Here is a 12,066-nt window from a genome sequence, read left to right as displayed (position 1 = left end):
AAATCAGGAACAAGTAGCAACAGATGTAGGCTCTGATACCATGAAGAAGTTGGGAAAGTACAACTTCTGAGATGCCAAGAGCATTTATAAGCAAAATACCTGTCACAAGAGAAGATTGAAGACAAAACACAAAAAAGGCTCTGAAAAAAAAGATTATCATTCAGAGAGGGAATGAAAAAGAAAATTACAATACAATCCTTATGACAGGAGAATATGAAACCCTAAAGATGTGCAACCCTAAAGAAACCCTAAAGGGATAAAGAATATTTAATAATTAGAATAATTATTAAATGTTTAAGTTTAGCTTAAGTGTAGAGTATAATAGACTAATAATTAAACAAATAATTATTAGCTAATACAAGATAACTCTAACAACTTACATATATATAATTGAAAAAATTTGCTAGATATTGTTTCTTTGTTGCATATAAATAGTCATAAATATTTAATAGGTTTGAATTTTCAAAATTTTTAGTTATATGTATTATACACTGCACATGGTAAGTTGTAGTGAGAGAGATTGCGGACAATTAGAAGATATAGTTGACATCACAAAACAGTAATCATGAGGCAGACTATGAGTGATAACGCTGACCAAACAGAAACGGAAACGGAAGACGGACGTTTGACTAGTCAGAGCTTAGTGTGTTCTCTTTAAGGCTAGCCGAAAAAATCCCTTTTCAGTTTTTCCTTGTCATAAAAACTAAAATTCCAAACATAGTGGATCACAAGGCTGAACTAACAACATTATGGTAACAGAGCATCGAAAAATCCCTGCATGTACGCATTTTACCAGATAAGGAACGCAATGCGTTTGTTATTCTATGGATTTCCTTCTAGAAGCCCGCCGTCTTAAAGGAAGTATTGAAATTAGCAGAGTCCTACGTCAGAAGAGCAAATCTAGAATAGTTTATGTGATTTTAGAACAAGAAAATTAGTGAAGGTTGAAACTCACAGTTTGATACAGAGCTCCTTTCATTCATTTGCGGAACAAAACATGGAAGGCCGTTCCAAACAATCAATTTTCTGATAAGGCAAATTGCAATCAGATTATCCCGATTTCCGGAATACCATGTCTTCAAATAGCAATCACGTTGCAAAATCCTTTCAGAGTGGGCTTAAAAATTGTAAAAAGTCATGGGAAAGTACGTGGTGTTGTTCATTCTTGCACTTTCTGTGTTATTTTTCGGCTGCCATGGCTCCATTCTCACTCAGCAGTATGCTCTGAAAGCCCATCTCAAGGCTAGAGATTCAGTTTCACAGAGCCAGGAGAAATTGGAATGGAAGACTCCAACCATTGATGCCCACTTTTTTGATTTTGGAGTGGAAAGCTTGAACTACAAAAGAAACCAGGCAAAAGATTTGATTCATGCTCTTCCTGGGCAGCCCAAAGATGTGGGATTTAAACAGTATTCTGGGTATGTGAATGTGGATGCCAAGACAGGAAGGGCACTTTTTTACTACTTAGCTGAGGCTGTTGATGAGCCTTCTTCTAAGCCTTTGATTCTCTGGCTTAATGGAGGTATGCAATTTTTGGCATATTTTGCATAGATTTTTAAAAATATAAGTATGCTAGTTATAAGTTTATTATAATTAGATAATATGATGTTAAGATAAAGAAATTGTGTTGAACAGGGCCTGGGTGTTCTTCTCTAGGATATGGAGCATTTCAAGAATTGGGTCCTTTCCGTATCAATTCGGACAGGAAGACACTTAGTACTAATCCCTACGCATGGAACCAAGGTCAGTCATGAAAGAAAAATAAATCATTTTCTTTTAGTGTTATTAGAATGTGAAAAATATTAGAAAGTAGAATGAAATTTGTATTAAAAAACAGAATGAGATAATTAATAATATTGGAAAGTAGGAAATAAAAACAATATTTATTAAGGTCAATTAGATATGACATTTGACATAAATAATATAATCATATAATAATCATAGTTTTAATATTAATTATAAGAATAATAGATAAATAGAATAATTATCTTCATAATGATACCTCGAGGTATCTTTAAAAAATCTATATAAAGATACAATTAAATAACTAGCATATCTATATTTTGAAAAAACTTCTAAATCTTCATATTCATTTATTTTGTATCAATAATTTTTATTAAATTGTGTCATCAACACATTGACCACAACATACATTGACAAGAAGAAGGTGAACACATTGATTAAACACTTGACAGAACTTTTGATATGTAGACTCACATTGCTTGTCAATCTACAGTTGCAAATGTGGTGTTCTTGGATTCACCCATTGGTGTTGGATTTTCATACTCCAATACAACCTCTGATTACGATATTGGTGGTGATCAAATGACAGGTATTTTACATCCATTTGTATTTATCCAAACCTAAATCTAAACCCCACAAGGAATGCTTACCAATCTCATTATTCTCATGTTATGTATTTCAGCACAGTACAATTATATCTTTCTCTTAAACTGGTTTGAAAGATATCCCCAATACAAACATCGTGATTTCTACATAGCAGGTGAAAGCTATGCTGGTAAGTAAACACTGGTTATACTTATTACATGATGCATTCAGCTCTCTTAAAAACTAACAAGATTGATTGAAATACTTTTAACAATTATCAATATACATATCTGATCACCTTTTTTTCTGTTTGAGAATGCAGGAAATTATATTCCACAATTGGTAGACCTAATTTTAGAGTACAATAGCTCACGTACATCTTTCATAAAGCTGAAAGGAGTCTTGGTTGGGCCTCTAATTGTCTCAAAACTTTTAATCAAATTTTTTGTTCTTTGGTTTTTTTCCTTCACTTTTGTTTTTTACTTAACTTGGACTTATCACTCTGTGCAGATTGGAAATGGGATCATGAATTCTAACACAGATAACAAAGGGTCTATAGACTATCTGTGGTCTCATGCATTGATCTCTGATAGAGTATACCATGGAGTTCTTAAATATTGTGATTTTTCAAGCATATATGCCACAACTTCAAATCTATGCACTAATTATTCCATTCAAGCTTCTCAGGAGTATGGAAATATAGATCCCTATAATATTTATGCTCCATTGTGTACTCTTAGCGAATCCAATTCCAAGGCTGTGAACACTTCCACGGTAAGTTTTTTATTTTTTTTCATTTGTTAATAAATCAGCAATCTATGAGTTGTAACTGTAACTGATTGAAATTTTAGTTTCCATTCATGGGTCAAGGAATTGTGGATTGTTAGGAAAGGAACAGGCATAGTCATGTAGGTTGAGTGAGTTGTTTTTCATTGGTCATCCAATGCAATTGTGTTGTTATTGTATTTCATTTATAAAAGGTTAGAAAAAGATATCTCTCAGTGTATTTTACATATATTTCTCTAAAAATAGATATCAGTTTAATCGTCAAATATTTAATTACCAATTTAACTTATTCTGATTTTAAAAACCTGTGGAAACTTACCAATACAAAACTTACGATCACTTAAAAACAAATTTATCTTATCCCAAAGAATAAATTGAAATATAATACTCTCATTTATTGTTACAAATGACAATGCAGGCAAATGGATTGGATGGACTGTATGATCCATGTAGTGAACTCTATACGGAGTCCTACTTAAATCTCCTTGAAGTTCAGCATGCAATGCACGTAAACCGTGATTTTATACCTATGAAGAAATACAGCTTATGCGGGTATGTTGTGAGACATATAAAAGTGCACTTTTTTTATCTTTTGATAGAAATTAAGGTTCATGTCACTAAAATATGTCCTAGTCTATGTTTGTGATATAAACAGGTCGATTGCCTATTTCGATTCAGTTCGCACAGTGCTTCCAATATATAAAGAAATTTTATCAAAAGGATTGCGTATGCTGGTTTACAGGTATATCTCAATGGGTCCTTATCCTTTAGGAATGAAACTGATCTTACAACAAGGAATTTGGCATGGATAGAGGAGCTAAGCCTATTTGTGAAGATTGATAATGCTCAAAAAACTCCACCGTTTTCTTGAACTCTTTTTCTTTCTTTTTTTCTCTTTCAAATTTTTCAAATTTTTCTTAGATGATGTTAAAATGATTAGGAATTTCGTTGATCATGTATATAAATTACAGTAAATTTTGATCTATTTAGATGGTTTATCTCAAATCAAAGTAATCTTTTTTAGATGGTTGTTCAAATGACTGAGAATCTTGTTGGTCAGTTGTATGTAAATTATAGTAAGTTTTGACTTACTTATATGGTTCATCTGAAATCATAGTAATTTTTCTTACATGATTGTTCAAATGGTTGGGAATCTCATTGGTCAATTGTATGTAATTTATAGTAAATTTTGACTTATTTAGATGGTTCATCCAAAATCATATTAATCTTTCTTAGATGGTTGTTTAAATGACTGAGAATCTTGTTGGTCAGTTGTACATAAATTCTAGTAAGTTTTGACTTATTTAGATGGTTCATCCAAAATCATAGTAATCTTTTTTTGATGTTTGTTCAAATGATTGAGAATCTCTTTGGTCAGTTGTATGTAAATTATAGTAAGTTTTGACCTATTTAGATGGTTCATCCAGAATCATAGTAATCTTTCTTAGATGATTGTTCAAATGAGTGGGAATCTTGTTGGTCACTTGTATGTAAATTATATTAAAGTTTTGACTTATTTAGATGGTTCACCTGAAATCGTAGTAATCTTTCTTAGATGGTTGTTCAAATGATTGAGAATCTCGTTAGTCAGTCGTATGTAAATTATAGTAAGTTTTGACTTATTTAGATGGTTCATCTGAAATCATAATAATTTTAGAGTATCAGAAAAACTTTAAACCCTAAACCTTAGATTAGTTCTATTAGAAAAACTATCATTGTTTCAAATGAACGACCTCAACAAATCGAAACTTAAAATATACTATTTATACGGATTTTCAAATTGCTAAATAAACTAATGTGATTGGTTTTGAAATTGCAGTGGTGATGTAGATTCAATAGTACCTGTGACAGGGACAAGATTATCTCTAAATGCACTAAAGCTTAAGATCAAAGAAGGTTGGCGTCCATGGATGAATGGGGATAATGATGTAGGTGGCTACTCTACAGTTTACAATGCTGGATTAACATTTGCAACTGTGAGAGGAGCTGGGCATGAAGTACCAAGCTACCAACCTGCTCGATCTTTAACCATGGTTAAATATTTTATAGCAAACCAAGAGTTACCGGCACCAAAGCCCACACATCAGCCTACTACCCAATCGTAGTTTATACTCTGCATTTTTCATTTAGTCTTAAAGAGTCAAATAAATTTGTCATGCAAGATTTATTTGGGCATTCATTTAGTCAATTAGAGTGGTCAACAAAATCATGGGCTCTCACATCATTTTGTAATTAAGTTGGAGGTTTGAATCATGGAACCTAAGGTGGTACATGTCATTCAATAATGTACCATGCCAAATATAAAAAATAATACAAATAGAATTAATACAAATAGAATAAATGATTCTTTTAGACAATTGAGTTTTATTATCATATGGGGAATAAGTATTCATTGATATTTGAAATCTATTTCAATTAAATTATCACAATTACAAGCATTTAACAAAGTGAATTAGTTAGGAAGCATTAAATGATGCATATATATATATATATATATAAAATTATGAAAATATTATTTTTGATTTTACAATTATGAATTAAATATATAATTAAGTTGATTGTCATAATTTTAAGATTGAAAATCAAAGTGAAGAATATTAAATGTTATATATGTGAGGAATGAGTAATATGAAAATGCTAAAATTGCAAATGATTTCAATTAAAGTATGATTAAATTTATTGAATTAATGTCTTGTGTTACTTCTAACGATTGTTTGGCTTAGAGAGAGCTCACAACAAATCAAATCTTACTAAGTTTAATGACCTTACACCATAAAGAATAATGAAAACAAAATTTTGACACAAAATTTTTTTCTAAAAGTTTTTGTGGTTCATATGGAAGATAATTTGCTAAATATGTAGTCAATTTTAAACATAGAAACTCTATAAACATTGTTTTTTTATTATGGGAAAAAAAAGGTTTTGAAGGGACCCGAAACCCTTTACAAAAGATTACAAAAGATAGATCAAATAGAGCTCAGTCATAACAAAATTACAACAAAAAAAACCAAATAGGACTGAGAGACAGCAGAAGACAAACAAAAGACTGCTCAACCCACAAAAACAACAAAAGGCCAGCAAAATTACACCACAAAACCAGCAACAGAAAAAGAATAACCCATATTTTTAAGGTTCTCCTCAACATCAACACTAAGTTGGTGCATCTTCATGGCAACATACTTCAAGTCCATAATGTCTTGAGGCAACTCAATGGCTTTCTTCTTCATACTGGCACGAGTGCGCTTTCCTGGAGGACCTGAATCATCAACACCATCAACCATCTCCTTATCCATGTCCATAACAACCTTGTCCGTGTGAGATTTCTCCAGCTTGTTGACCATGGTAGACATAGTGTTTGCAAAAGCCTTCATAATGTTTTGACTAGTTTCCATAATTCCCCTGAGGGTAGTCTCACACTTTGCAATTTTGGCCTCCATATCCATAATTTTTTTGTCAGATATTTCCTTAACACGTTGAGTAGCTCCCATATTCTTGGCCAAACAATCTGTCATCTCTTATTTTTCACTTTCAGTCCACAAAACACCAACGAAAGTACCCTCAATTAACGACATTGATAGGGTGACCTCTCACAGTACTATGTAGCAAATCTTTAGCATTAGCCTGCATTACTTCCATCTTGGAAGATAAAGACCACTTCTTAAGATTGATGTTTTTGATTTCATAGAATACCCATCTGAAAAGACGGAAAATCTCCAAAGAGCAGTTTTTGGTGACATTAAGCACATCAAATGGTATCTCCTGTTTAGGATGAAAATCCTGAGGGGAAAAATCCGCCGAATCTTGAGAATTCTTCTCTAAGCCATGAGAAGAAGATGATACCTCAACATTTTGAGTTTGGTCTATGGAATCCTGGTCATCAGAGCTATTAGAAACCTTCAAAGTGGCTTTTCGAGATTTACCCTTACAACATTTACTCGAGCTTTCCCCACTAGCACCACGTGAACCCATACTCACACCCACAACAACCATCTTCACCCCGGTTTTGGCCTTTTTGCTAGAATGAGGGGCATAATCCCCATCATCACTATCAATTTCCCATCCTTTCGACTCTAATTCCTCACTATTGTCAATATTTTCAGTAGAAACAGGGGATGGCTTACTGGGGTTTTCAGAAGCCCTAGCTTTCAAATGCTAAAAAAACAGAGCAATTAAAACTTGGTGTAAAACAAGATTAACATGGGGGTTTTCCTTGAAATCGGCAATACTTGCATTCAAAGAAGACAACAAATAAAACGGGAACAGTATTTTCTCATTATGACGGAAATGGTTAAGGAACACAAAGTGATACCTGTAAATTTTAGTGAACCTGTCGTCCAGAGTGAAGAAATCCATAATCACCTTCAGAAGCCCTCGCCATATGGCTTTAATCTGCTTCAGCTCAAAATATGTCTTGTTGGCTTTCACCAGGCATTCACTTTCATTCTCCTTCTTGGGGAATCTCTTCACAACAGCATCAGAGATTTTTCTATCTCTGTAAAACTTAATCCCCTCCGTAGACATCCCCGTCACTTCAACAATAAGTTCTTCATTAATCTTAGTCACCATACCAAACAGATATACCTTACCATCCTTCCATCCCTTCACAAATTGTCTCGTAGCACTCTGGTTGTGCCCATGCAACTTCTCCAGAAAAGTCACCACACCCCCCTTCTGTAATCTATGCCAAATGGTAGGATTCTTCTTCCAGTTAGCACAGTTAGGAGGTTTCACCCGACATCGCTGACCCCCCATAGTATTAAAACTCAGCTCAAAGACAACCAACTTCAGAAGAACAGGGTTTGCAGTAGAAAAAGCAGCAACGACTTCAAAATCAAATAATGCCCATAAAGCATGCGAAGTTTGGCAGTAATAATAGCAACTTAAGGCATCCAAGCCAAATGCTTGCCATAAAATGATGATAAAATTAATAAATTTCATCATCGAAAATAGTAGGGATCTCCTCATATCTGCCATGTGTTCGATCATGCATAAGGAGTGATCGAACCTCAAAATCCAAGGTGTCTTCATTAAACCACACCTTCCTAGTGTTAATTCTAACCCTTGTGTTAGCGAAATAGTCTGCCACACAATTACCTTCTCTATAGTTTTTGATTAAGGGAAAACAAGTTTTGAAGGGACCTGAAACCCTATACAAAATAGGTTTTGGAAGGACTTGAAACCCGAACCTTAAGATAAGCCTGGAAGTCCACCCAATGAAACAGAACACAAGTGAGACATGGAAAAACCATACAAAAGATGGGGGACAACATAAGAAGGACCCCCAACAAGAACCAAAGGGGTGCAAAAACCAAAGACCAACAAGCAACCCCAACCCAACCCAAATGGTTCAAGGATTTTATCTACACTTGTGGGATCGAAGGGTCATACCAAAAGAGGACTGAGACGATTTATATTTCTTACTCTTAACGGTAATCCATCCCTCCTCAACCCTAGCAGCAGTCCTTTGCCAAGAAGGCAGGTCCAGAATAGGGGACCTCCCACCACCAAGAGGAACAAAGGTGGCATCCGGAGAGGCAGGGACAATAGAAATCTAAGAATCAGAAGGACCAAACAAATATCCAGCGGCAATCTGGGAAGCGGGAAGGTCATCCACCAAAGAAGAAGATCCAACATCCTTCAACTGATCAGCCGAGATGCCACCACAAGCATCCACACACACCTGAGGCGAAGCAACACCAGAACTAGGGGCAACAACCAGAGGCACAATACCTTCACCCACATTGGCCTGAGGAACCTGAGCAACCACCTGAGAGAAGCTTTTCTTTCGAACAAAGTAGTGTTCAGAAGAGGCACCCTTCCACCAAGAAACATATCTTTTTTTCTTTTTATTTGACTAACACCGTGCATCAACATGCCCAATCTGGAAGCAATTTTGACATCTGAAGGGGATACCCTCAAAGTCGAGCGGTTGGACCCAAGATCCCAAAGAAGAGTCAATCTTTATCTCAGCTGGGAGCCCTTTAGGAACATCAGTGTCAACCAAAATCCGAGCATAAGTAGAATGATATATATATATATATATATATATATATATATATATATATATATATATATTAAGAATCCTTATCAATCATTAGGAAGTCGCCTAAAGCCTCCCCCACTTCCTCCAGCAGAGAGTCCATCCATAGATGAAGGGGAAGGTTAGGGAGCCTAAACCAAATAGGAATCTTATTAAATGAATCAGTAGATGAGTTAAAATCTGAGAACCAGGGTTTAACCATCAAAGCAAATTTATCCTCCCAGCTGAAAGGATTGTTACATAAAATTTTTGATCTATCCTCTGCCTTTTCAAATTTAGCAATAAAAAAACCCTTGGCTAAAGGATTAATGTTTATTGTACCCTTTAAGATTGGTTCCCAGCTTTGGGAAATCCAAGTGTGCAGTTGAGGAAGGCTTGGCCAAAAGCCCCGAAACCTGCAAATCAGTCCATGCGACTCAAACACAGAGGATTTGTGGATGATCTCCTTTTCAGTGTTAGTAGACACCCTGAAAGCCAAGGGGTTGCACACGGGAACAACTGCAGGCACCAAGCCATGGGCAACCCAATCTGCAGCAGAGGGTGCCAAAACCTCAATGGCAGACACCAAAACACCACCGTCTGCACCATTATCGACAAAAGCATCCACCTTCAGATCACCAAATGCATCAGATAGAGGAAACCCGCCCGCTCGAGAAATGAGGTCATTAGGCATCGACCCAAAAGCATCACCAGGGGCACACACCTAAAGGGAGGGGGGATTACCTTCTCTATAGTTATGAGAAATATAAAACTCCTTGAAAGTATTGATTATATTCTTGGAGGCATTAATAATATTTTCAATCGTCCATGAAGGTGAACTTTTCCCCTTAAGACAAATTGAATAATATTATTTGAATCTCCCTCAATCCACACCTTTCTGCATCGAAGTTGCTTAGTGATTTGCAAAGTTTGGAAGGGGCCCATGGCTTCAACAAATTTTGGAAGGGGCCTATGGCTTCAGCAAGGTGGTAGGATTAGCAATTTTAGAAATCTTGTAGGTAAATGAAATGTTAGGATTATATAGGACTAATTCATTATTGGGATTATATAGGTTGCTTAGCGATTTGCAAAGTTTGGAAGGAGCCCATGATATCCATTTTAGTAACCATAAGATCCATAATAATACCAAGAAAATGTTAGAGCATATTTTGCTAGTAGTTAAATTTTTACAATTAGTTATGTTTTTTTGCTTAAGTTCACTTAGGAGTTCTTATTTCAGTTGTGCACCTAGTTTAGCTTTTATGCACCTAGTTTAGCCAGAGTTGAGATTTTTCTTATCTCTTCATGCTTGCACTTTAGTTATCCTAAATTTATCCTTGTGCTTTCTTTATAAGAACCTCATTGTATTATTACACAACTTATTCTATATTCTTTTCTTTTGAGTAATATACCATTCATTTGTGCATCTCTTGTTTGTGGAAGGTGTTCTTGTTTGTCGTTTGATCTTGCAGGTGCTTGTGTTGCAAAATTCAACATGGTATCAGAGCTCAATCATTAATTCAACATGGTATCAGAGCTCAATCATTAATTCAACATAGTATTAGAGCTTTGAAAATTCAACATGGTTTCAGAGCATGGATTCGACAAGCCCCTTCTCAAGTTTTGTGGGTTTCTTTGCTTAGAAGCATTGTAGGGTCACATATTTGTTTTTTATGGATCTAATTGTGATTGAAATTTTTATCAGCTTTGGAGCCAAACGGGCATCACTATCGCATCCACAACATCAAAAAACCCTAAGATCGATTGTCATTTCATCAATTCTATTTTTGGAAACTTACCATTTTTGGAAAATTTCCATTTTTGGAAACCCTTCAAGCCTTCCAAACCATAAAAAGTAGAAATTAGCTTTTTGCCCATAACTTCGTCATGTAGAGTCAAAATCGAGAAACCAAGATATCATTGGCTCATGATGGTGATTTTATCATATTTTTCTCCCGGTGTCTGCTATAGGTCTCTAAAGTCAACCTTGTTCTTTTGTGCTTCCAAGGCCATAACTTGGACAAACGGACTCCACTTTTTGACTTCTGGATATCATTGAAAATTTCTTTGAGTAATCTCTTTAGGTATGCTATTATATTTTCTAGATTTTTCTCTAGGTAACTTTTTATTTAATCTTTTGTGTTTTTCACCTGATGGCTGATTACTTGGTTTTTTTTGGCTCTTGGAATCTTTTTGTTTGTAGTGGATGGCTTCTCTTGGGTTGTCCTACATGTATCTGTAGAACTATGCACTATTTTTGCATTTTGAACGTCCTTTTCAAGCACTTCTTTTCTTGCACACACTGAGATAAAGTGCCACTCTTGTGTATGGTTTTTGGGGATTTTGCACATTCTGTTGTGTCTTATTTTGTACATGCAATTTATTATAAAGTGTCGTGGGGGGTTGTGTAGTGCCTTTTTTTTCCATCACACCTTTATTTGGTGAGTGTCCCTCCACAACAACATCAAATCCTAGAGATTAGATTGTACCATGAGTGTGTGCATTAGTTGCATGCCCTTTTTTCAATTGCAGGTACTTTCTTGAGCACATTCAAATTCTCCTTCATGTACTTCATGGTGAAAAATCTATAGTTTCAGTGGACCTGTCATGCCTCTCCCTTATCAGTGCTATTTTCTACTATTGGTGCTAATGCTTCCTTGGTTTCGGTTTGGAGTTAAACACTCTTGCATTCCAATTTTGTGGAGGTGATGTTCCATCTTCTATTGATTAATGTATTCAGACTATTGGCACATGTATTTTCAACTAGTAGTTTTCTCTTACATGGTTGAGTAGTGTCATCGAGGTAACTCATGTAGATTCATGTGCCATATGTATCTTCGATTGCTAGATGTTTTGTCTTTGTTTGCTATCTGATTGTTTGAGTAGTGTTGTTGGGGGCAGTCATGTAGATTGTTGTCTTCTTGTTCCCAATC

The 12,066-nt window shown here is 35.2% G+C and overlaps 1 protein-coding gene across 1 annotated transcript in view; it reads left to right on the top strand.

Moving 5' to 3' along the window:
* The window catches only part of LOC131062975 (uncharacterized), a 53,981-nt gene extending 48,519 nt beyond the window's left edge, over nucleotides 1–5,462 (top strand). The window contains exons 16-24 of the mRNA XM_059215519.1: nucleotides 1,216–1,522; nucleotides 1,636–1,743; nucleotides 2,237–2,332; nucleotides 2,426–2,518; nucleotides 2,651–2,733; nucleotides 2,839–3,102; nucleotides 3,533–3,666; nucleotides 3,770–3,856; nucleotides 4,934–5,462. Coding sequence (XP_059071502.1) covers nucleotides 1,216–1,522; nucleotides 1,636–1,743; nucleotides 2,237–2,332; nucleotides 2,426–2,518; nucleotides 2,651–2,733; nucleotides 2,839–3,102; nucleotides 3,533–3,666; nucleotides 3,770–3,856; nucleotides 4,934–5,219 — 1,458 coding nt within the window. The 3' untranslated portion in view covers nucleotides 5,220–5,462. The remainder of the gene's footprint in view (nucleotides 1–1,215; nucleotides 1,523–1,635; nucleotides 1,744–2,236; nucleotides 2,333–2,425; nucleotides 2,519–2,650; nucleotides 2,734–2,838; nucleotides 3,103–3,532; nucleotides 3,667–3,769; nucleotides 3,857–4,933) is intronic.
* The last annotated feature ends 6,604 nt before the right edge of the window (nucleotides 5,463–12,066 follow it).

Source organism: Cryptomeria japonica, chromosome 2 (assembly GCF_030272615.1).
Source record: "Cryptomeria japonica chromosome 2, Sugi_1.0, whole genome shotgun sequence".
In the NCBI taxonomy this organism is placed as follows: domain Eukaryota; kingdom Viridiplantae; phylum Streptophyta; class Pinopsida; order Cupressales; family Cupressaceae; genus Cryptomeria; species Cryptomeria japonica.
The sequence above is the reverse complement of the archived record's forward strand: the minus strand, read 5'-3'. Positions and strand labels throughout refer to the sequence as shown.